The sequence below is a fragment of the Cricetulus griseus genome, chromosome 3 (genome assembly GCF_003668045.3).
Source record: "Cricetulus griseus strain 17A/GY chromosome 3, alternate assembly CriGri-PICRH-1.0, whole genome shotgun sequence".
Lineage (NCBI taxonomy): Eukaryota > Metazoa > Chordata > Mammalia > Rodentia > Cricetidae > Cricetulus > Cricetulus griseus.
Genome location: NC_048596.1, coordinates 251560930 through 251585870, shown reverse-complemented (window position 1 = coordinate 251585870; position 24941 = coordinate 251560930). Strand labels below are relative to the sequence as shown.

The following is a 24941-nucleotide window of genomic DNA, read 5'->3' as shown; positions in this document are numbered from 1 at the left end:
ATAGTCCTCAGTGCTTCCTTATGGTATTAATAATTAAATACAAAGAAAATCTACAGAAAGCTGTACAGCCACTTTTATTAAAACTTTTGAAGTCATTGCAGTTTTCAGTCAGTTTTAATTATGACTATTCTCTTGCCTCTTCTGCATTTAGTCTTTCTGTTGATGTTTCTTCTCCTGATTTATTTGGAAGCTTCCATGAAGACTTCAGTTTGACTTCAGTAAGTAAAATACCAAACACAGAAAGTAAAGTGTGTCATGTTAAAGGTAATGGCTGTGGCAATCAGCCTAAGTCACTTGAATGGAAAGCATCATCGCATGTAAGGCGAACTCTGTGGACACTTCGTACACTCTGGGACTACGTTATATTGTATAAAGATTTGTGTGTATTTTGCAGAAAAAAAAATCTTCATCTTGAGTTAAACATAAAGAAACCCAACATGCCCGCTGCACCTTAAGTGTTAAAAGGGTTCCTGGTTGTTCCCTGGTGCTGCAGAGTTGCCTGGATGACCTGGGAGGAGGCTGAGGGCAAGGCATTTCCTTTGTGTCATTTGCCTCTTCAGCCTGACAAACTCCACTTTTCTCTGCTTTATTTCTGCAAGCACCCTGTTTTATTTGAACATAGGTTACATGACAAAGTCAAAACCAAAATCCTACAGGCAATCCAATGGAGGCATTTACTCATTCTCAGTTGAGGTTCTTCTTCCCAGATAGCTCTAGCTTGTGTTAAGGGGAAAAACAAAAAACAAAAACCAAACAAACAAAAAAACCAACTAGGACAAGGAGCAAGATAGAAGGGAAGCCACAAAGTGGATTGAAACCAGCCTTCCCTTGTGAATCTAGGGAAAAAGTAGGGTAGAAGGGATGGGGCAGGAAGGAAAAGCCTTGGAAACTAAGACCCTACCAACCATCTGGCCCAACTATACTTTTGTTTTCTTGGTCTTTTACAAGGAGCCTAACTAATACACGGTGACCTTTTTGACCTTTGTTCCCTTCCCACCTCCCATCAAACACTGGGATCCATCAGCTCTTTCCTAGCTGGTTTGTATGTACCCCTGCTATGGAGTGCTGCTCTGAGCCTCCCATCCCTCTTTAGGGATAGAGAAGAGAGCAAGGGAGTTCCATGTGATCCTTCTCCCAGGAGGTGCAGAGCTGCCCTTCAGGTTCTTAGCAGTCTCCCAGGGTTTTGCACTTACTTTTGCTCCTCACAGCATCTTACCTGTCTACTTACTTCCCAAGATACATTCATCAGTTTCCAAAATTTGTTCCGTTGTTCTTCCCAGTGAGGGGGTCTATCAGATCTAAGTCTTCTCCTTGGGGGACCAAGATCCTCTCAGGGCTATGCTAACCAAAAGGAAAACCAATTTGGTAAGAAAGAGATCTAGATTAAGAGTCAGAAGACTCTTCTTACTCACAGCCTCAGGGGGCTTTGAGGGCCAGAGTGTCCATTCCTGGTGCTGTCTGGGAGTACATAGAAGTCATGCATAAGGCCCATTCCTGCATATGCAGAGGCTACAGGTCAGCTGAACTGCTCTGGTCAGATGCATGTCTCTACACCGGCACCAGGTACTGACAAGCTTCAGATGAGCCATCCAAGCTTAAGAATTAGATTGTTGTCATTCTTCTGTTCTTCCCACTTCCATTTCATATGATGTTCCATATAACATATATGAACAAAATATACTTGCTGGGACTTAGTCTTTAGGTCCCTGAAGTATTTCTTCTCACTATGAAGAGGTTCCATACATGCTGTAGTGGGGAAAAGCAAGTCAAGACAGCTGGAGACCAGAGCAGGAGAGACCTGCAGGCTCAGTCAACCAGAATGGAAGTCAGAGTCTAAATGAAAGAGGGGTAAAGGATGGCTTTGAAGCCGTTTGATACATTTGTGGGGTTCAGCGTGTTGGGAGTGGCTCCTGGAAAGTCCTTGACTTGCCCTATAAAAGGAATGTGTCATGATATGACAGAAGGTGACAAAAGGAAATATGGCTTCACCATGCCCAATTTGCTTACTTTCTAGTATTGTTCCTTCCATAGATTCACTATGGAAAAATAATGTCATGTAGTATGACCTCCTCTGGCCTTTTTAAAATTCCATTTCCCATCTAAAAGTTAGTTCAGGGCCATCCGCAGTGTTTTGTTGTCTGGGTTACTTTAATGACTCTCCAAACTTTTATTTATATCTGTTGATGACCAAAACCGGTGGTAAGTAGGCAGCACTGTGCTGGAAATAAAGATAGGAAATTGTAATAAAGAAGCAAGAAGATGTTGGGCATTTTGCCGAGCTCAGTAGAATTACTAGAAGATAGATTTGCTTGCCTGTTGACTTCAGAGACTCCAATTCATCCCTTGGTTCACATGCCTCAAAGAGCAGGAGCCTGTGTTTTTCTGCATTTCTCCCCTGCAGTACTTAACTATAAGTTACTCTGATTATGCCCAGAAAGAGTAACCAACTGTGGGTGAGAACTGTTCCTGGAAAATGGTTGTGCCTTAGTTTTAGTCAAGGATCTTAACTGAAGGCCCTGGATGAGTCACCATTCCAGAGAATGCCTCCCACCTGCAGGAACACTGACCTGGGCTACCCTGAAGTGAACCGCAGTAGCAGCAGGGGCCATTCCTAGAATTTTATTTACCGATATAGTTCTTCTGAACTGTAAAAAGCCCATTGTATTCATAGCATTGCAAGTGCAGTTTAATAATTGTGTAGGAAATTGTTTATGTGGGTAAAGCCTTGAAGAATATAACAAAAAGAGGCTTTCTTCCCTGTTCCTTGTCTTCCTGGGGGTGGAGGGTGGGGTGGCCTCAGAGACACTCACTCCCCATTGGAAGGAGGCTCTTCCGGGATATAGGAAGCATTCCCACAGGCCCTCACGGTCAGAAACTTCTTGAAGGAACAAGGAGCCTTTCAGATAGATAATATGACATTAAAATGTTCTCAGGTTGTGAAAGGTTCATAAACTATTTTCTAAATATAGTTCCTACATTTTATGTAGTCATTCATAATATCAATTTGTGTGGCCTTTTGTGTACATAAAATGTTAAAGGAAATATTTGACTCTTCTTTGGGGGATATTGGATGTAGAACCCAGAGCTTTGAGCATTCCAGAGAACAACTCAGAACTGAGCTGTACCCCAAATCTCTTTTAACTCTTCAGTGTAAATGGAATAATCAACAATTAGTAGAAAGTTTTTCTGTGTCAATTTTAGGAAATAACTAGCCAAGAAAAATCAAGGTGTTAGACATTAATGTTAAAGGGCAGAAGCCTATCATTACACTTAATGCTTGATCAAGGTTATCGTTCGCATTCGTCAGTACTGTTAATGCAAACTTCTAATAGCCTGTTTGAATTTTAGGAGCAGCGGCTTTTGATAGTCCTGAGCAATTGCTGCTATTTAGAACGACATACCTTCCTAAACATTGCAGAGCATTTTGAAAAGCACAACTTCCAGGGAATAGAAAAGATAACACAGGTAAGTGCTTTGATATTCAGTCGGCAAGTCCACACTGTTTTCTGGGCACCTTCTGGGCTGCCCTTCACTCCTGTTCCCCAAGCCCCCATTCTTCTCACCCCACCTGTCAGGGATGATTTCCTTTCTTGCCGTGAACTGTTAGTGTAACACTCTGGAGCAAAGCTTTCTTGTGGTTGAAGTGGTTTGCTCAGCTCTCAGAGCTGTTCAAAACTCAGGCGAGACAATTAGGAGAGAAAAAACATCAAACCGGAATCTTCCCCATTTGGCTCCTGGGGGGTGGGGTTAAGACTTTAGGCACTGCTGACAGCAGTCCTGATCCTGACTGCACAGGGACCTCTCCCTGCTGGTCCAGCCTGTTCCTCCCCTCTTCCTCTTCCTGAGATTGAAGCTCTGCCTGACTGCTTAAGCAGAGCATGCTCACATCCTGCTCTCTAGCCACTGGCCCCTTCCTTCCTAGCTTACCAGAACTTTTGTGTGCTTTGTGCTCCGCCTGCTGGAAGTAGGCAAAAGTGTGTATGCAGATCAGTGGAGCTGGTTTCGTGTATTAGGATGTTTGCTCTCTTGTTTATAGTTTTTCAAATAAGCAGAAAAGGAAAATATGAAGTACCTTGTTGTAAAGGTTACTAGTTCCTGAGCAAAGTTTATCAGATTTCTGGGTAAAACTGAGCAAACTGTCTAATGCCAGTGCACTTTTCTCAGCGAAGAAAACAAGAAAGATAACCATCTTGTTAATCATGTAATCAGAGTTTACTCTCAGTGGACGATCTACTTTTTATAAATGATGCTTCCAGTTCATAAACTAGCTTGGGTTTTTTTTTATTGTTGTTTTTTTATTTAAGAATGAAAATGTCAGAGTGGGTGGCTCTGTCTTGTTTTCCTGCCTTTTTGTAAAGATTAATCATCCTGCTGATAAATGCTGTAACTTAAGGCTTTGAGGCCAAATGTCTAGTTTATTTCCAGAAAATTTTCATGTTCATAATTGCAAGATCTGTGGAAAGAGTGGACACTTTGCTTTTATTCAGTCAAATGCTAATGTGTGGGGTGATTAAGAATTGCATAGGTTAGAAGCAGTGTTGGATTTTCTCTCTGTTTTTGTGAAGTAATAAGCAGAAATTATGTTACCTCAGTTTATACTGAACTATATAAAGCAAAATGAAACTGACATAAAGGAAATTTTTTGATATCTTTCCCTGTCTTTGTCTAAATCATAGAGAAAAATAGTATGAGGACCCCAGGCTTAGAATAAGCAATAGGCTTTTTGCCTACTCAGTATTATGTTTTAAAAACTTATTTCTTGAATGTCTTGAAATTACTCAGTTGTGGCTGAAAGGAATAGAGTAAAGCAGTTTGGACCACAGCATACATACTTACTATACTGTGTGCCAAAGCCCTTATCTCCATGGTGTCAAGCAAGTAGGAAAAGGTCACTCACATCCTTTATTTTTCACAGTTCCCTTTCTAGTGACATAACTCTAGACGCCTGCCAAGAAAGTCATATGGCAGGTCACATGGACAGCCGTCTCTCCTGTTTCTGTATTTGTCCTGCAGGTCATGCTGTCTTAGAGGACCTCTCCCATGGTCACTGGATGCCCCCCTTCTTTCCATTCCTGCTGTGGGATGTGCTGGCTGGAAGGGCAAGGGAAGACTCGTCTCCACGAGGATTCCTTCCTCTTTCTTCCTCCCTTCCTCCTGCCTTTCCTTTTCCCTTCCCGTTTTCTTCCTTATTGGTGCTCTGCCAGTAGAAGCCTGAAAACAACCATTTCTAAGATTCCTTTCATCTTGTTTCTTAAGTGATTAACTGTTTAATTATCTTGTTTCTTTGTTTTAAATTTTATTAAGTTGCACATGCCATGACGTTCATATGGAGGTCAAAAGACAATTTGCATGGATCCCAGGGATTGGATTCAGGTGATCGACTTGGCAGCCAGCACCTTTACTAACGGTGTCATCTCTCTGGCCCCTTCACTTTGTTTTTACCTTCAAAATAGAGCTGATTTAATATAGAAATAATATATACATAGTCATGCTTTTTAGGATTTTATTAAAATTTAATGATCAATGACATTTAAGGGTGGGATGATTTCACAGATACAATTGTATGTATTCTTATGGTATTTATCATGTGTGTTGTATTCGTATGTATGTGTTCCTGTGTGTGTGTGTGTTTGGGGGTGTCTGTGTAAGCCAGAGGCAACATCAGGGGTCTGCCTCTATTTTCTCCCTTATTTTTTAAGGCAGGCCCTCTCACTGAACCTAGACCTCACCACTTTGCTGAGGTTAGTTGGCCATCAAGTCCTGGGTTATAGATACACACCACTATAGCTGGACTCACACTTAGGATTCATGCTTGTGCACAGGCTGCTGACCAACCTAGCCAGCTCCCTACCCCGTCATATATGATTTTATTTACTGTAGAATTTCTGAGAAATAAATGAGAATGATATTTTAGTTCTGTGATTTTCATAGAGGCAGAGGTGCAGGGAGTGTGTGGACTTCACTTGAAAGTCACAGGAACTTAAAAGTAAGTTTTTTGATTCAAGTCCTTAGTGTCCAGCCCTATATTATATACTAAGGCCAAGAATGGAACTGGTTTCATGATGTACTCCAAGGAAATGGAAATAGGACACGAAACTAATTGATTAATGTGTGACATTTTAACCTTGAGCAACACTGAGTGGTGGTTTATTTAGATGAGAATATACAAGTCCCCTTACACTGTAAGGTTCCGCCTTACAGCAGGCCTTGTGAGGAACCCACAGGTCTCTACCTTCTGGTCACAGACAGTAAGTGCTGTGTATCTAGTGCCACCTTTCACCCATCTTCTATTTCTGTTTGTGAAAAACCTAACTATATTTTTGAAATGGAGAAATAAAAATGAAAATCATCTTTAATGAACTAGACAAAGTGTTTATTGTTGTTAACAAGACAGAAGATTACTTCCAACGTCTCCAATCACACTCAGCAGTAAACCTAAACCTGTTCATAGTCACCTCTCCACACCTAATCACCCCTTCTATACGTACCCCACCCCTGATCAGCTTTCCTCACTGACTTCACATGGTGGTACCCCAAGATCTGCAGGTTCCTGATAATAAATAGCCAGTTTGCTTTGGGGAAGATAGTTACGTTACGTTTCTAACTAACATTTCCCAGCACAAGTCTTAATTTTCATTGTAGAAATATTCATTTATGTGTTTTAATGCCTTTGGGCAAATGAGTGCTTTTCCATTTTTATTGACTATATTTTAAAAGAGATGTGTTTAGAAACCAAGGGAGACACAGAACTTTGTTCTGAGGATAGAGACCAGATATGACACAGATCAAATTCCTCAGGAGCACTTGGTGAACCTTAGCATGTTATTTTATTATGGCTGCTATAATGATAAAGTTCTAGGGGCTTTTTTATTTTAATTTTATTTATTTAGTTTTTTGCATCTGTTAAATGCTGCTTAACTTGAGTCAGTCTTAAGAAAACAAATAAGGAGTACAGACATTGATCAAGTCTGGTATTAAATGCTCCTGACTTCAGAAACTCCACTTAGGAGGGTGAAGGGACAGTTTCTTTTCTTCACATATCGAGCCACCATGTTAAAGTATTTTCTTTTGCTTGAGCCTTATGTACTGTATGTAACAGTTCATTATTTTTAGCTTAACTGAGTATACTTCTTAGATATTTGAAGTTTGTAGCCATTCGAATGTATTGATGGAAAAGAATGCAGCTTTGTTTCTTTCCTGCTGTGTTATCCATGTCTAGGCTAGTTTTAGCTTCCCATTACTTCATCAGAGTACATTAATTAAGCTGTTTTAAGAAGCTATTTTTTGTACAACAAATGACTTGTAAATGAATTCATCTCAGAGCTTACAGTTCTATACACAAGTAAGTTGAGCAAATGGGTTCCCTTTTACCAAACACTGAGCTTAATTGTTGATGCTATTTAGCTGCCTCACGTTCCTTCCATATATGGGAAAGGCAAAAAGATACATACATGAACAAATAGACAGTGGGGGCTATGGATATAACTCAGCAGTAGAGTAGGTTTGCTTGCTGGTGGTTCCTTCCATGGGGGGTGGAGGCAGGGAGGGAGGGAGGCAGGGAGGGAGGGAGGGAGGAAGGGAGCAGAGAAAAGAAAACTATCCATTAGTCAAGTCAAGAACCCGTCATTGACAGCGTGATCTCCAGTGCAGCCTTTAGAAAAGCTGTCAGGAAAGGAGATGAAAGGTTCAGACACAGGGCGTGGTTTCAGAAGGGATGCCCAAACACTTCAATCTTCCACCTCCTCCCTTGACTTGATATCCATTTCCTACCACACATCTTAACTAGACATTTCCAGTGGGATTTCAGAGCATCTGACCAGCATCCCCAAGCCAAAGGCACGTTTCTTTTTCTTTTGATGTCTTTCCTGTCTTATAGAGTCTCCATTGGGTCAACCAGCAAAAATCTATGAATTGTGCCCTTTTCCTTACCGATTTATGTAGCTGTTTTAAATGGCGAATGCTGATTATGTATATTTGTGTATTACAGTATGACATTTTGATCTGTATATACGTGGTAGAAAAATTCAGTCAGTTTAATTAGCATCTTCATCTACTCATTAGCCATGTTATGTGGTGAGAACATTAAAAATGTATTATCTGAATAATTTTGAAAGCTAAAATAGTTGTTAGGTACCCATGCAGTAGTCCCCTGAACCAAATTCCTCCAGTCTGTGCAACTTTGTGCCTTTGATCAAATTTCTCCTTTTCTCATACCCCAACCTCTCCCCACCCCATAGTTTCTTGACTTTACAAAGATAACTATTGTGCCTATAGGTGAGATCACACAGTATTTGTCTTCCTGTGTCTGGCTTATTTACAGTGTCCTCTATTTTCATTCATATCATTACAATGACAGGCTTTTATTTTATAAGGCTGTGTAGTATTCTATTGTGTATAATTACCACCTTTTCTTTATTTATTCATTTGTTTTTGTGGGGGGGGTTGTTGTTGTTTTTTTTTTTTTTTTTTTTGATCCTATATTTCAGTCTGTCCTCAAACTCAATCTGTAGTTGAGGGTGACCTTCACCTTCTGATCCTCCTGTCTTCATCTCCCAACTGTTGAGATTACAACATACACAAATATAACCAGTTTTATGCTGTGCTGGAGACTGAACCCAATACATGCTAGGTGAGCATTCCACCAACTGAATCACACCCCCGACTCATATATATTTATTCTTCTGCTAATGGGAATTGTTCTTGACTGCATCCCTCATGACAGTTTATGCTACACACTTGTCATTTTAAGCCCCGGATCTTCTGGACCATGTTCTACTCATTGGAACCGCTTTTCCTGTCTGGAACATGGCCTTTCTCTTCATCTGACCCTGTGGTGTTTCAAGGACCTACTTTGCAGATGCAGTGTTTCATCTTTTTTTTTTTTTTTTTCTGATATCCAAGTCATCCTTCACAGAGTATCCAGTGAACATCCAGAAACAAATTTGACTGCACAGTTCTTCCTTCTTTCCATATTCTTGAGCTTCTCCTTGCCTAACGAACAAAACTGAAATGCCCCCCTGGCTGATATTTATGGGAGGCATTCATCCATTTCCCTAATGTGGAGTGCTGCCATTCAACTCAGCCTCTCATTCAGCGCCAGCTTCCTGTGCTCTGTTGCTGTGGCTTTCCCTGTCTGCGTAGATGGCCTTTCTTTAATCAGTCTCAGCTTGACAAAGTCTTGTACGCCTTTTTTCATCATATGATACTTCCTTCCCACCACTGGATGGTACCTAACTGCATTCTTATTAGCTCATCAACCATAAAACTTCCTCATTTTAGTCTCCGTGGTACTTCAGCTTTGGTCATTGCTCATTGATCCTCATCATTGATTCTCAGTGGTACTTAGGGCTATTTCTTTAGCTCTCTTACTCATTATATCTTCACTTGTGTCTAATCTCCCTGAAATTTACTGTTCATTGGAATTATATTTTAATTAATTCTTAACTCTAGCAACTTGGTTATTCTGGGGAGTAGTAAGTAGTAATTTTGAACATCAGCAGTGAAGTTCTTCACAGTATCCTTCAACGGATGTGAGGGCCTAAGTCAAACAGTCTATGGAGGCATATGATTGTGCCATTGAGAGGGAGACTGGAGCAAAGGAGTAAAGCCCAATCCTCGGGTATAAGATGGGTTATTAAACAGCATTTGAGGTGTAGGTGTACTCACCACCCAGGTTTAGTAAGTCACAGACCCACTGCAAGGGAAGGCTAGCGGCCAGTTCTTTTAACTGCCGTCACCTTGTATCCTGCTTAGTTTGCTTTCTTCTATTAGCAGAGACACTTCTTCCTATCAATTAGCTTCTTGTTCCAAATGAATTTTTTCAGGGTTTTGTTTTTTTGTTTTTGTTTTTGTTTTTTTTGAGACAGGGTTTCTTTGTGTGACAGTCCTAGCTGTCCTGGAACTCACTTTGTAGACCAGACGGGTGTCCAAGTTACAGAAATCCACCTGCTTCTGCCTCCCTAGTTCTGGAATTAAAAACATGCACCACTGTGCCCAGCTCTTCCAAATTAAGTTTTGAAGATTTACCTTATTGATGTATGTGTTTGTACCATGTATTTTTAGGTGCCCACAGAGGCCAAAAGAGGCATTAGCTCTCCTGGGGTTGGAGTTACAGGTGATTGTAAGCCAAGCAATGCAAGTTCTGGGAACTGAACTCTAGTCCTCTGCAAGAGTAGCAAGAGCAAATCATCTTAAAATAATGGCCTCAATTGACTTTTGAGTTTGTTTGCTCAGTGTTATCAGACTTCCTGCATAAAACTGAAATAACCTCTTTCTAGTATGCCAGTTTAGGGTATGGAGTAGTGCTCCTTTTTATTTGTTATTGGTATTTTTTTATTTTTTTATTTTTTATTTTTTAGGGGTAAGTGTACAGGAATGTGTGTATGTGTGTTCATGTGTGTGCGTGTGCAGGTGTGCATGGTCTGTATGCACTTGCATGTAGAGGTCAGGGGTCAACTTCATATGTCATTTTTATGGCTGTCCATGTTGGTTTTTGAGAAAAAGTCTCTTTCCTAGAACTGTTGCTCACCATCAGGCTAGGCAAACTGGCTAGTAATCTCCAGGTGTCTGCCTGTGTCTGCCTCCCCAATGTGGGGATTACAAGTATGTGTCACCATAACCTGGCTCTTTTACATGAGTGGCTTTCTAAGTGGACACATGGCAGTTTCTTTACCAGCTGAGCTGCCTCCCAGCCCCATCTTCATTTCAGGATGTCTGTTCTTTTTCCCTTTCTGTCCCATTCCTTCCTTTTCCTGTATCCCCTCCCTCCCCTTTTAATATCTTAAGTAACTGAATTTGTTCCTTCCACTTTAATTTTCTATTTTATTAGCTGCTCTAAGGAGTTAAAAACATTTTAAATATACTTTTTAAGGTATATTTATTTATTTAATGTATATGAATGCACTATCTGCATGTACACCTTTATGCCAGAAGAGGGGATCAGATCCTACTGTTGATGGTTGTGAGCCACCGTGTGGTTTCTGGGAATTGAACTCAGGACCCGTGGAAGAGCAGCCAGTGCTCTTAACCACTGAGCCATCTCTCTAGCCCTCTTCACATGGATTTTTGTTGTCAGCCTCTTTTTGTTTACGAATTTCTTGTTGAGGGCTTGAGGGGGGACTACTAAGTATCCCCCAAGTCCACTTGAATGCCACATAGTCTACCACTGAACTGTACTCCCTACCCTCTTTGAAGAATACTTTAAAGAGTCTTTGGAGCTGGAGAGATAGCTGTGAGGTTAAGAACACTTGGTGTTTCTACAGAGGACACTGGTCTAGTTCCAGCAACCACAAGGTAGCTCACAACCATCGGTAGCTCTAATTCCAGGAGATCTGACACCCTCTTCTGGCCTCCAGAGGCACCTCCAGACAAGTAGTGCACATTCATGCATGCAGGCAAAACACATAAAACAAAACCCCCTTTTAAGAGAACACTTATTTCAAACTTATATTGCACATTTCTAGGATGGTTCTAATCTGTTAGGTTTATGTTTGTAGATATTAGGCATTAAGGACTTTGGGAAGGGACTTGGACTTTGTTTTCTACCACTGTTTTCCTCAAAGGTTCATCTTCCCCAGTCTGATTTGTTTGACTTCAGGTTAGTGCCCTTTCTCACAAATGTATATGATACATTCTTTGAGTCCTTTCATAACCAAATGTACATTTTCTGGACTTAGTTAGAGATTGACATGGTTCTGAGGTTGGGTTATTTTACTCCTGTAAATACTTGCAGTAATCTCAGATTGAGGATGGCATTTCAGAACTCACACTGATCCCTTATTCTGTGTAGGTGTTGCTACTGTCTTCTAAAAACGTGAAAAATTCTCACCACCGCCCCCCATAGTCACTTAGAAACTGGAAACTGTTATAGAATGTGCCTAGATGTGTACAATGTCATCAGTCTAGCTTGGAACTTAGCAATCTGCTATAGTTCAAACTCTGGCTCAAAATCCAGTTAGGATTTCTTCTTTTGCTTGTTGAATTGTTGATTCGTCTCTTATTGTTTCTTTTTCTCCCCTTGAATTTCTGTGGGTTTGTGTTACACAGCCTCCTGGAACCATCTTCCCTGTTTCTAACTTCAGCTTTAGATTTCTGTACATGTCGTGCTTTGAAGGGCATCTCGCGTTTCATTTCAGTCTCTTTGGAAATTATATGTCCTGACTCCATAAAACCATGTTCTGTGATCTGCTCTAACCCTCTTCTAAAGGATTTTCATTGTGTTCTGTTCCTGCTCTTGCTACTATCACTGCCTGGTGGGTACTTCGGTTGCCATTGGGTGTACTCTTTAGATGTGCATTCCACTTTCATGTCAGTTTGTTGAAGTTCAGGTCTGGTGTTTAAGAAGCCTGTGTGCCCCTCAGGTAAATGGTGTGAAAGAAGATTGGTTGTGCTGCACTGCAGAGTACCCTGGACCAGCACACTTTTGCTGTCAAGTAACATCTTAGTCATTTGAGTGCTATTGAAACTAAGCCCACTCCTATAAGGCTGATGATGCCAACCTGTTTGTTTTGCCCTTCTTGCCAGCGGGAGCTACAGTTGGCCTATGCTGAACTGTGTCTAGATCTAGGCCTCTGTAATATTCAAACCAAGACTCTCTAGTAGCATCTTTGGAGTATTGTTTGAACCATGAGGGAACAAGACCTGTACCTTGTGTCTCCATGGAGTAACTATAGGATGAATTCAGACTGCTCAGTGCTTAGACACATCTCAGTCATGCAGACATGTGATTGGAGGAAGTCAGGGTAGCCACAAGCAAGTTATTAGAACAGGATGTCTTCAAATGACATCACTGATGTGGAACACTGTATTGGGTGCCCTTTGTATTGTAGGTTACTGGCTATTTGGTATTTATACTGCCTTCTTGCTTTGCTTACAGAATGAAAGTTTAAAGTATTCTGAAACATAAACTATATTCCATAGATGGGAACTATTTCTTACTGTGTAACATAACCATGCTAATAGTTCTCCTTATTACTGTGAAAAAGTTCTTTTTAAAATAATCAGATATTTACTTGCATTATTTTATTTTCATTCACTCTTACATTGGCATCTTACACTCTTTGTCTTGTGTTGTAGGTTAGCATGGCATCACTGAAAGAACTAGACCAACGACTCTTTGAAAGTTACATTGAACTAAAAGCAGACCCTATTGTTGGATCCTTGGAACCTGGGATATATGCAGGCTATTTTGACTGGAAAGACTGCCTGCCTCCAGCAGGTAAATCTAGAACATTCCCAGCTTCTCTAAATGCTACCTAGGGTGATAGATGTAGACGGGCTTCTGTCAACTAAGATGTATTTAACTGTTTTTCTTTATATTCATTCTTTCCTGTTCTTACCAAAGATAGGACATTTGTTATTTTTACTTATTGGTTTAAATCATGTTTGATAGTGAATTCAGTGTCCTTTCACTTATGAATATTCAGGGAGCTTATTCTTTACCTCCCGAGAATCATTAATTATACCTTATGATCATGGGTGGCTTAGAGATACAGAATGTCTTCCTACAATACTCCCTTTCCACATAGATATTAGAGTGACTGACACTTTTATTTTGTGATCTTGTGTTAGTTAAAAAAATTAAAGAAATTTAGTTCTGTGCAATACCTAATTGTTGATGCTGAAAGTATAAAGGATAGAAGAAAATGTGCAGAAGTGAGATGATTACAGTAATTCAGGGAGAAAAGAATCAGGATGGCTGGTGGTGGAGTACCAGTATTAAGTTTGTGGGATAACTGAAAGCAACTTCTGTCACTTTAGCTCTTTTAAAGATAGCTATTGTTTTTTGAATCAAATAAATATTTTAAATCTCTCTATATATCTCTGTGCGTGTGTGTGTGTGTGTGTGTGTGTGCGCGCGTGCGTGCGTGTGCGTGCGTGTGCGTGTGTGTGTGTGTGTGTGTGTGTGTGTGTGTGTGTGTGTGTGCGTGCAAAGATCTGAATCCTCCTATAAACTTTCTGATTGACCTAATAGTTGTTTCTTTTTCTAAACTACTATAGACTACATGAACTCCTGTTCTGTGGGGATGGCCATGCTAATATTAATCCCTAGGTCATCTTGGGTACATAAATGCATGTCTGCAAGTAGTTGTTGGCTAAGGAGTTTGTCCTGATCTTCATCCTCACTGTGACTGTCCTCTTTATTATACATTGCTCTTGCTAGATGGTGATGAGCTTATTTACTGTTGAAACACCTTTAATTTTTATTGTGCCTATTTACATTTAGTAATGCCCAAGCCAAAACCATTAAATACCTTTTTTATATGAACATGATTATTTAATTTTTGAACAGCAGTCTTTCCCTACCATTTTATTATTATCATGCAATCATTGTACAAAATACCAGGGTTCTCTGTGGTGCTCTCAAACATGTATATTCTAGACGTGTTATTTTCATACATGTGTATCCTGGACTTGTACCATACTCCTACCCCCCAATTACTCTCTCCTGGGTATCGTCTCATCTTTCTTGCTGATCCCCCTCCTCACTCCAAGTCATCCCTCCCTTCTGTTTTCACATCACTTGTGTTAATAAAATCTAGACCATACATGTGTAAGAAAACGTGCAATGTCTGTCTTTCTTACAGTGGTTTGTTTTGTGATAACCCCCACTTCCATCTGTTTGCCTGCAGGTGACATAATTTCATTCTTCTTCATGAGCAAGTAAAACTCTACTTTTTTTCCTTATTGAAAATAGATTCTGCTCTCATGTAATACATCCTAACCACAGTTGCCACTCCCTCCACTCCTCCCAGATCTCCTCTCTCCTTGATCCAGCCCCACTCTGTCTCCCTTCAGAAAAGAGCAGGCCACCAATAGACAACAACCAAATATGACAAAACAAAATACAATAAGACAAGGCAAAAGCCATCAAGCCAAAGCTGGGCAAGGCAACCCAGCAAGAGGAAAAGAGTTGCCAAAGCAGGCAAAAGAGTCAAAGACGTACCCACTTCCACTGTTTGGAGCTCCACAAAATCACAAGCTAACAGCCACAACATAACATGCAGAGGAACTGGTGCAGACTCATGGAGGCCCCATGCTGTTACTTCAGTCTCTGGGATCTCATGCTAGCAACTTAACAGCATACCTGAAAGCTCTAGAACAAAAAGAAGCAAACACTCAAGAGGTATAGATGGCAATGGAAACAGAGAACAATACAAAGAATCAGTGAAACAAAGAGTTGATTCTTTGAGAAAATCACGATAGAAAAATCCTTATCCAAGCTAACTAAAAGATGGAGAGAGAATATCCAAATTAATAAAATCAGAAATGGAATGGGGGACAAAGGAACAGACACTGAGAAAATCCAGAGAATCATAAAGACAGTTTAAAAACCTACAAAATTGGAAAATCTAAAAGAAATGGATAATTTTCTCAATAGGTACCACTTACCGACAAAGGTTAAATCGAAATCAGATAAACAATTTAAATAAACCTATAACTCTCTAGGAAATAGAAGCAGTCTTTAAAAGTCTCCCAACCAAAATAAGCCTAGGACCCATGGGTTTTAGCTCAGAATTCTTCCAGACTTTCAAAGAAGCACAAATGTCAATACTCCTCAAATTATTCCCCAAAATAAAAACAGAAGGAACATTACCATTCATCTTATGAGGAGACAGTTACCCTGATATCCAAAATACATAAAGACTCAACAAAGAAAGAGAATTACAGACCAATTTCCTTTATGAACTTAGATGTAAAAATACTCAATAAAATATTTGTAAGCTGAATCCAGGAACATATTAACATCCACCATGATCAAGTAGGCTTCATCCCAGAAACGCCAGGATGATTCAACATACGAAAATAAGTATATGTATTCTACTATATAAACAAACTGAAAGGGGGGAAAAATCATTATCTCACTAGATGTGAAAAAGCCTTTAACAAAATCCAATGCCCCTTCATGATAAAAGTCTTAGAGAAACTGGGGATACAAGGGACAGATGTAAGCATAATAAAAGCAGTCACCAGCAAGCCTATAGCTAACATTAACTTAAATGGAGAGAAAGTCAAAGTAATTCTTCTAAATGTATTCAATATAGTACTTGAAATCTTAGCCAGAGCAACAAGACACTGAAGGAGATCAAAAGGGATACAAATTGGAAAGGAAGAAGTTAAAGTATCATTATTTATAGATGATGTGATAGTATACATAAGTGACCTTAAAAATTTGATCAGGGGCCAGGTGTTGGTGGCACACACCTTTAATCCCAGCACTCGGGAGGCAGAGGCAGGTGGATCTCTGTGAGTGAGTTCGAGACCAGCCTGGTCTACAAGAGCTAGTTCCAGGACAGCCTCCAAAGCCACAGAGAAACCCTGTCTTGAAAAACAAAAAACAAACAAACAAACAAACAAAAAATTTGATCAGGGAACTCCTAAAGCTGATAAACATCTTTTTACCAGCTGAAGTAGCTGAATACAAGATTAACAAAAAACAGTATCCCTCCTATATACAAATGACAAATGAACTGAGAAAGGAAGCAAAGAAACAATACCTTTCACAATAGCCACAAATAATATGAATATCCTGGAGTAACTCTAACCAAGCAAATGAAAGACTTGTATGATAAAAATTTAAAGTATTTGAGGAAAGAAATTGAAGAAGATATCAGGAAACAGTAAGATTCCCCCCTGCTCATGGATCAGTAGGATTAACATAGTAAAAAATAGCCATGTTACCAAAAGCAATCTCCAGATTCAATGTAATCTACATCAAAATTCCAACATAATTCTTTACAGACCTTGAAAAGACAATTCTCAATTTCAAATGGAAAAACAAACAAACAAACAAAAAAATCTAGGAGTGCCTAAACAATCCCAAACAATAAAAAAACTGCTGGATATATCAGTACCTCTGCTCTCAAGTTGTTCTAAGAAGCTGTAGTGATTAAAAAGTACATGGTATGCCATCAAAACAGATAAGTGGAATTGAATTGAATACCTAGACATAAATCCACACACCTATGGACACCTGATTTTTTTTTTTTTTTTATAAAAAAAGCCAGTTCAACAAAAACTTTCTTCATCTCTGGTTTAGTCACCCTGGCTGATCCTATAACTTGAACTATACAAATAATGCCACAATAAATGGCTCTGCAGGTACATGTGTGGATTACTTCAGTTGTATACCCAGAAGTAGAATAGCTGGATCACCTAGCAATACTTTTAGTGTTTGAGGACCTTCCACCTTTATTACTATATTCCTGAGCTAATTTAACTCCCTTTCCATTCCTTTCTAACATCTATTGACATCATTTTCTTGATAATCATTGTGGTTGAGGTGAAATGAAATCTTAGTATAGTGTTATTTGCATTTCTCTAATAACATCTTGAATGTTTTTTTCTTTCTTTTCTTTTACTTTTTTGAGACAGGAGTTCTCTGTGTACTTTTGGCTGTCCTGGAACTTACTTTGTAGACCAGGCTAGTCATGAACTCACAGATCCACAGATCCACCTGTCTGTACCTCCTGAGTGCTGGGATTAAAGGCATGCTACACCACTACCTGGTTTGAATATGTTTTCATATATTTGTTGGCTATTTGTGCTTCTTTTCAGAATTTCTACCTATTGCCCATTTGTTGATTGGATAATTGAGGTCTGTTGGGAGGGGTGATCTTAATAGCCTGTATCTTGTGAAGAGCTGGGTCTCCCCATCCCTGCATCCCCATTCTGTAGGCTGTCTCTTTGCTGTATGGATTGTTTTCCTTTGACCCCCAGAAGCTTTCAGATCTGGTGGAGCCCCTTTTGGCAGTTCTTGCTCTTATTTCCTAAGCTTCCAAGTTTCATGTGGAAGTTACTGTTTGTTTTTTTAATCTTTAGTGAATTCATTCATGTACAGAATGAAAAATAAGAATCTAGTTTTATTCTTCTCAATTTATCCATCCAATATCATTTAGTGAAAGGTTTGCCTTTTTATCCAGTGCATATTTTTTTAGAATTGGGTTGAGAGTCAGGCTGTTTCCGTTTTGCAGATTTGTATCTTGGCCTTCTGTTCTATCCCATCACTATGTGTCTACTTTTGTGCAGTCTTTTTTTTTTTTTTTTGGTTGTGGTTCATGGTACAACAGCTTTAATAAACTTCAACAAATTAGAATTGGCAACAGAGTTTCAGTCTGTGTTGCCAGGGGTTCATGAGTGCCTTCATAGAAAGCTGCATTGATACTGAGGAACAGTAGCAACTTGCACTGCCACAGAGGAGGGCTTCCTTTTCCTCAGCTCTCTGACTACTTAACTGTTGCTTAGGGCAAACAGTGGAGCTTCCTAATAGTGAATGCTGGCAGTGGCAGTGAGGGTCTCCTGTTGGGGGAAAACCAGGTTTTTGTCTCGCTTCCCTCTCTAGGGACATCTTTGGAACTGGCACAGACACCCTTGAAGTCCTGCTCTCCCCAGAGAGCATTGTGAGGACCCAGCACTTCAGGTGCAGTGTCTGCTGGCCATTTTCATGTGGTATGGAGCCTGTGACAGCACTTCAGTGTAATTAACCCAAAGAGGCGTGTGAATGGCAGTGCCAGGTGAAGTTTCCATTGAGCTCATTTAGATTAGCAGGACGTAACAATTCACATCCTTTACTGTGTTTTTAGCTCAGGTAACCAAAGTCTGATTTTTCTATTATCTTCAGATTTTCCCAACCATGACACTTGTGGATAAGGATTAGGGTGTGATATATTTAATCATTAGATTTATGTTTATAATAATTAATAGTCTCAGACTTTTCAGCATAGAGATTCTGCTTCGCTGTGTGGCATTTATACCTAGTTTAATCTTAATTGTAAGGTAAGCTTCCTTTATGGCACTGTCAACAGCTTGCATTTCTGACATTGCAAGTTTATTTTACTTGTTAACATTTTTTTGTCCTTTGTGTAGTTTTGACTTCTTGATTATAACTGAACCTCAGTCTTCTATGGTCATTTAGTGACTTTTTTGTTGGTTAAAAGCAGGGCCCTCATGTCAAGTGATCAATCAAAATTGACATAACCATTTTAAAATATCCCAGTCAATAACTTTAATATTATTTTTACAGTTTTCATCTCCAGAAACTGAAATGTACAAACCACATAGGTAACTAATTACTAATCACAGGAGTTATCAGTAAATTATGTTTCCAATACTATATGCAGTAATTTTTAAGAATCCAGGTGATTAATTTCATGATTTATGAAGAAATTTCTGCTAAAACCATAGCTATGTTTTTTCAACCTGACAGATACTTGCATACTTTTCTGTGTACATATGTCACTGAAATTATTCTTGCTAGTTTGGTGTCACATAACTGACTATTCTTAGGATTTTAGGTTGTCTGTTAGGAGCTTCTTGAGTATTTACACTTTATGAATTTTAGCAAAATTGAAAATATTGTTGGTCTCTCATTGTTAAATACACATGCAAGTTCAGGTTTTAGAAACATAATGAGGGAAACCTTACTTTAAATTTTCTCTTATCTACTATTTTCAGCTATTTTTTGATCTGTCATACATATAAACTTAAATTTATAAACATTTTTAAAGTATTTAATAAATGAACTTAAACTTGATCATTTTTATGAGCTAAAGTGTTTGATTTTTAATTCAAGTGCTTTATATTAGTTGTGTTATGTAGATTTCTGATGGATATGTAGAGATTCGCAGATGTTATGACATGAAATGTCTAGTAATACTCTAGTGTCACGCCTCAGTCAACGCTTGAGTAGGTGATGTTTGTGGTCCAGAACAGTGTGATTCTAACTCCTCATGATGGGTCAGACACAACCCATAGTGCCCTGACCAATGACTGAGCTGTTAAGAGTTATCAGCTATCTGCTGCTGGAGTGGCGAATTAGGCAGTGATTCATAAGTCTGAAGCAGAGCAGATGTGTACTACTCATGTGACATAGTAAGTACATAGCTTTTGCGTGTCTGTGTTTGTTTTCCCTGAGCAACTTCAACTATTCCTTCAGATCTCCACCTTTGGGATCTGTCTGACATATTTTCACTGAACTGTGTGAGAGACATTGCACAGTTGGGTTATTGTATCTTGTCACATGAATCATTTGGAACTCAGGCTCCACTTAAAATATCTAGAGAATAAAAAAGATGCTAGAGGAGTGGAGAAAAGGAAAATTTGGATTGTTCATTTGATTTTGAAAAAATTGAACACTAAAGACAATCTTGATATTGCTTCCTAACAATTAACCATTAAAATAAATGTTTGTGGCTCTTCCTTTTCCTCTGTGCTGCTATAAGAAAATGCCTCCAGCCAGGTAGTTTATGAAGAATAAGGTTGGAAGTCTAAGATCAAGGTGTTGATTCAGTAGTACTGTGTAGCCGCATCCTTCAGAGAGAACAAAGCCTGTGTCTTCACACACAGTGAAAGAAGTGGTGGAAGAGGCCAACTTTCGTCTTCAAGATCAGCAGGCATCAATTTACCTTTCTAAGTGATGTTCATGTGAGTTAATATTTGTAATTACCGATACACTGTATTGCTGTAGTAATTATAGTCAATAGACATAATGTGTGTGTGACTAATATCAGCTCAGAGTATACCCAAAAGATATTATTGATGTCAGCAAATAAAATTATGCTACCCTACTAACGAAGCATCTATTTCAGTGAAGTGTTTCAGTATTAATTCCTATATAAACAAAATACTTCTGCTGATACTTCAAAAGGATCAGTTGTAAGGACAGTTTATAAACTATAAATGAACTTTGAAATATTTTTACCTAAATACCTTCTGGTTTTCTAGGTAATGGAACCCAGCAGTCAGTCCCCTCTGTTTCCACCTGTGTGTGTCCCTCCTTTCTGCCCTCCTTTCTTGCCTCCCTGCCACCAGCCTGTGGAGACTCACTATACCCATTCCCAGGCCCCAGCCTCTCTCCCCTTGAGACTCCATTGAAGAAAACCAGTTTTTTGTTTGTTTGTTTGCTTGTTTGTTTTCTGTTTATTTTGCAAGCAAGTATTAACTGGAGGTAGCTTCTTGGCTAAGGGTGGGAACCCATGTCCATTTACTCTTCTCAGCACTGGGACTCAGTCTGGCTTGAACCTGTGCAGGCTCTGTGCATGCTGCCACAGTCTCTGAGTTCATATTTGCATCAGTCCTGTTGTGTCTGGAAGACACTGTTTCCTTGGAATCACCCATCCCCTCTGGCTCCAACAATGTTTCCATCTCCTCTTCCACATAGCTCCCTGTGCCCTGAGGGGAGAGGTTTGATTACAACATTCCATTTAGGACTGAGTGTTCCAAAACCTCTTATTCTCTGCACATTGTCCAGTTGTGGGTCTCTGTATTTGTTCCCGTTTACTGTAAGAGGATGTTTTTCTGATGACAATGGCTGGGCAAGGCACTGATGTATGAATATAGCAGAATGCCATTAAAACTCTTTTTACTTTGTTCCTTTGGCAGAACAATATAGTATTGGGTTTTTCCTGGTGGCTGGGGTCTATCCAGTATCATGTTCTTGGCTACCTGAGCAGTGTCGGGTATGGTTTCCATCTCATGGAGTGGGCCTTAAATCAGAGAGTGGTTGGTTTCTCCCATGTTTGTGCCACTGTTGCATCAGCATATCACACAGGCAGTCACCATTGTAGATGGAAGGGTTTGAGTCTGGGTTGGTGTTTACCTTGTTTCTCTGGTAGCATGCGGAGGACCTTCCCAATACCATGGACACTAGTCAGTAGCTTGAGTTCTCCATGTTCAGTGGAATATGGAAGTGTTGTTATCAGCAGTAGGGCTTTACTGTTAGTTTATAGAGAGCCTTGGTAATAGACTGAGATGGTTGGAGGTTTCCAAAGGACCCCCTCCCCAGTCCCAGGGACATGCACAACTTCAGCGCTGGTCATGAGATGACCCTGTGTCCCTCTCCAGCCTCACTGCTTAATATAAGTTCCTCCTGTAACTAGCAGTTATTACCAGTCCCAGTGCATGGCATTCTCTCCCAGAGGTCCTTGTACATAGTGTTTCCCCCACTGGACTTCCCACTACCCTGCCAGCCAGCCCCATTTGAGGCCTCTAGATGGGACACAAAGCGCACCTTCAGCTGCTTGAACCTGGCCTGGGACTTCTCTCCTGGTGTTCCCCTGGCTCTTTGCCCTGCCTGAACTTGTTTTATCTAATGCTGTGTCCACCCTCTGTAGGATCTGACTCACAGCATGCATTCTCTGACAGACTCTGAGCAACTAGTGCGTTGATTCATGAGAAACACCCTGACAAAGTTCCTCCAGCAAGGTACAGTGGGAAAATAAACACCAATTAATTAAAATGCCAGTTTACACTTTAGTTTTTAGATGAATAGATATTTTCAACAGAATGACAAATTGAATCAAGTATTCTTATTCAGTGAATGTCAAAGAAGGGAACTGTGTTGATTAAATATCATAGCAGTTGCAAAAATAACAGCAGATCAGAGTATTTCCAGTGCACTTAGCACTAAGCGTCTCCTAAAGGCAGCCCTCCCTGTCCAGAACACTTCTGATAATTCTTTGAGACTTACAGATCATATGTTATATGATTGGGTACTTCTCAAAAGTCTGTTTCTTCTCTGGATATGGAACATGTCTGTGTTCTGGTACTGGTCCTTGGTTCCTGGACTCTGTGAGCAGCTCAGCTTCAGGACTGAGGAGATGACTCAGCAGTTAAGAGCAGTGGCTACTCTTCCAGAGGTCCTGAGCTCAATTCTCAGCAACCACATGGTGGCTCACAACCATCTTTAATGAGATCTGGTGCCCTCTTCTGGCCTGCCAGAATACATGCAGACAGAACACTACATAATACATAATACATAATACATAATAAATAAATTTAAAAAGAAAAAAAAAGAATGCTGCTTTCGATGAAAACAGATGCCAACTGAGTGGACCTCATCCCTGAAGAAGTGCCCCAGTCCTTCTCTGTCCTGAACTTTGAAGGAAAAGTTTTCATAGCTCCCAGGACGTCTCTTGGTCTCACCTAAGAAGTTTTGTGAGGATATTTTAATAGTCCTATATTTGATCTGTTCATAAGCAGAAAAAGCAGTTTTCCATTGTTGAAAGGGGATAAGCCTAGCTGTTCAACTTTCTGGATCACAGCTTATCTGTGAAAGCTCACATTCGCAGTTAAGTTTTCCAGACTTTGTCTCCTTTTTTACAAACAGTTTAATATATTACAGTCAATGCCTTAAAACCATTTGTACAATGCTTTGGACATTTGGTTATAATTTCTTTGTTTGCCAAGCATTTTTCAATAAAGCTTAATCTTGGCCTCTCTTGTCCTCAATGTGAAACTGATTAACCTTAAGATGGACTGTGGCTTGCATATTTCTTCTTTGCATGTTTTATCTGCTGAAGTATTTATTATGTATTAAATTGATAGCTGTAAATTATGCTGCTTGGTGTCAGGGTAAACTAATGTCCTGTTGTGCAAATCTAAGTCATTCTTTTAAGTTTTATCATAGAAAATTTCAGACAGTTATCAGAATGGAGCAGAATAACAAATCTTGACTGACCTGTTGGCCAACACCAGCAGTTACTGGCCCTCGCCCTGTGTGTTCTCTTCTATATGTACTCCTGGATTCCTATTGCCTCCAGGATCTATTATTTTGAAGTAGGTCCCAGATTGTGTCACCTATATGCAAATCACATAAGGACTACTTTTTCCAAGTGAAACATAACCAATCATAATACCATTCTAAGACTTGGAAGAAAATTAATAGTAATTCCTTAATTTCACCAAATGTCCTGCTGTTCAGATTCTAGACGCTTATTACACAGAAGGTATGTGCAGGGTTCCCTTGGGTCTCTGTCCTGCTTTTGTTGTTGGTTGATTAGTTTTGTTAACTCACTAGAGTCTCCTTTTCCAGTGTGTTTGTTGAATAAATCAAGGTCTTGGTTGTTTGGATTTTCAGAAGTCCTGGGTTTTAGGATTGTTTCTCCATGCTATTATCTGTCCTTTGTGTTTCCCATAAATTATTAAAAAGGTACTAGGTTAAATTCTGTTTCCATGTAAGTTTACTTATAGCATAAGCTCCATAGTATCCAAGGCTGTTATGTTAGGGTAGAAACTTGAATTTAAGTGTTGTTTAGACCATCATCCTCTTATTGGCTCACCATGAGCTTGTATCTAATGATGATGTGTGCCATGATCTGTTTCTTTCTTTCCTTTTTAATGTGTGTGCATGAGTGGAGAGTGCATGTACCCTGACACACGTGTGGCGGTCAGCAGACTGTGCAGAAACAGCCTCCCTTCTTCCAACTTGGTTTTATGAGGCAGGGTCTCACTTGTTTCTGCCACACTGCATACTCTAGAATATCTGGCTCAGTAGTTTCCAGAAGTTTCCCCTGTCTCCACCTCCCATCTCACAGTGCTAGGATTACAGATGAGTGGTACCACATCTGACTTTGTACTTGGGTTCTGTGGCTTGAGTACAGATCACCAGCAAGTCATTACCCAGGGAGCTGCCTTGCCTGCTCTTTTTTGTTTTTTGTTTTTTAAATGCTTGAGAAGAGACAAATATAAAAATGTCTCTGTCCCTCCCATCAAACCCAGTACCTACACCTTCTCCATGTGAGGCAAGTTTTCTACCCCACAGATGCATTCCCTAACCCCCTGCTCTAGTGACAACAGACATTAGAATTAAATGGGATGTGAAGATTAAAATAGCTGGGCCAGAAATGCTGAGGAAGGTAAGCAAGGAGGGCAGTGCTGATTGGCTCCCACAAAGCACTCCCACCCCAACCTCCACTACTACCCTTCAAGAAACATAACCTAGGTGTTATATCTCTTCACATGTTCCTGCTTCTAATGCAACTAATAATACAGTTTGCTAGAGCAAACTTTAGGTAAGAATGGCTTATAACATTCATCTCCCACTTAGTCCAGGAAGACCACCCCATGGACAAGGAGTTAAACATGAAGTAATGAAAAAAAAAAAAAAAAAAAAAAAACTACAGCTACATCTTGGTAACTGTGATAAGAGTTAACTACCCATTAGT

General features: G+C 39.8%; 1 protein-coding gene across 5 annotated transcripts in view; it reads left to right on the top strand.

The window, feature by feature from the left end:
- The window catches only part of Exoc2 (exocyst complex component 2), a 139419-nt gene that overhangs the window by 83154 nt on the left and 31324 nt on the right, over positions 1 to 24941 (top strand). For 4 of the 5 annotated variants that reach the window (XR_004769370.1, XM_027409294.2, XM_027409293.2 and 1 more), the window contains exons 20-22: positions 152 to 218; positions 3349 to 3465; positions 13075 to 13216. Coding sequence is in view for 3 of the 5 variants with exons in the window: in XM_027409294.2 (XP_027265095.1) it covers positions 152 to 218; positions 3349 to 3465; positions 13075 to 13216 (326 nt within the window). In the remaining 2 variants the exon portion in view is untranslated. Of the gene's footprint in view, positions 1 to 151; positions 219 to 3348; positions 3466 to 13074; positions 13217 to 20219; positions 20422 to 24941 lie in introns of all 5 variants that reach the window. The other variant, XR_003484105.2, reaches the window with a different exon arrangement.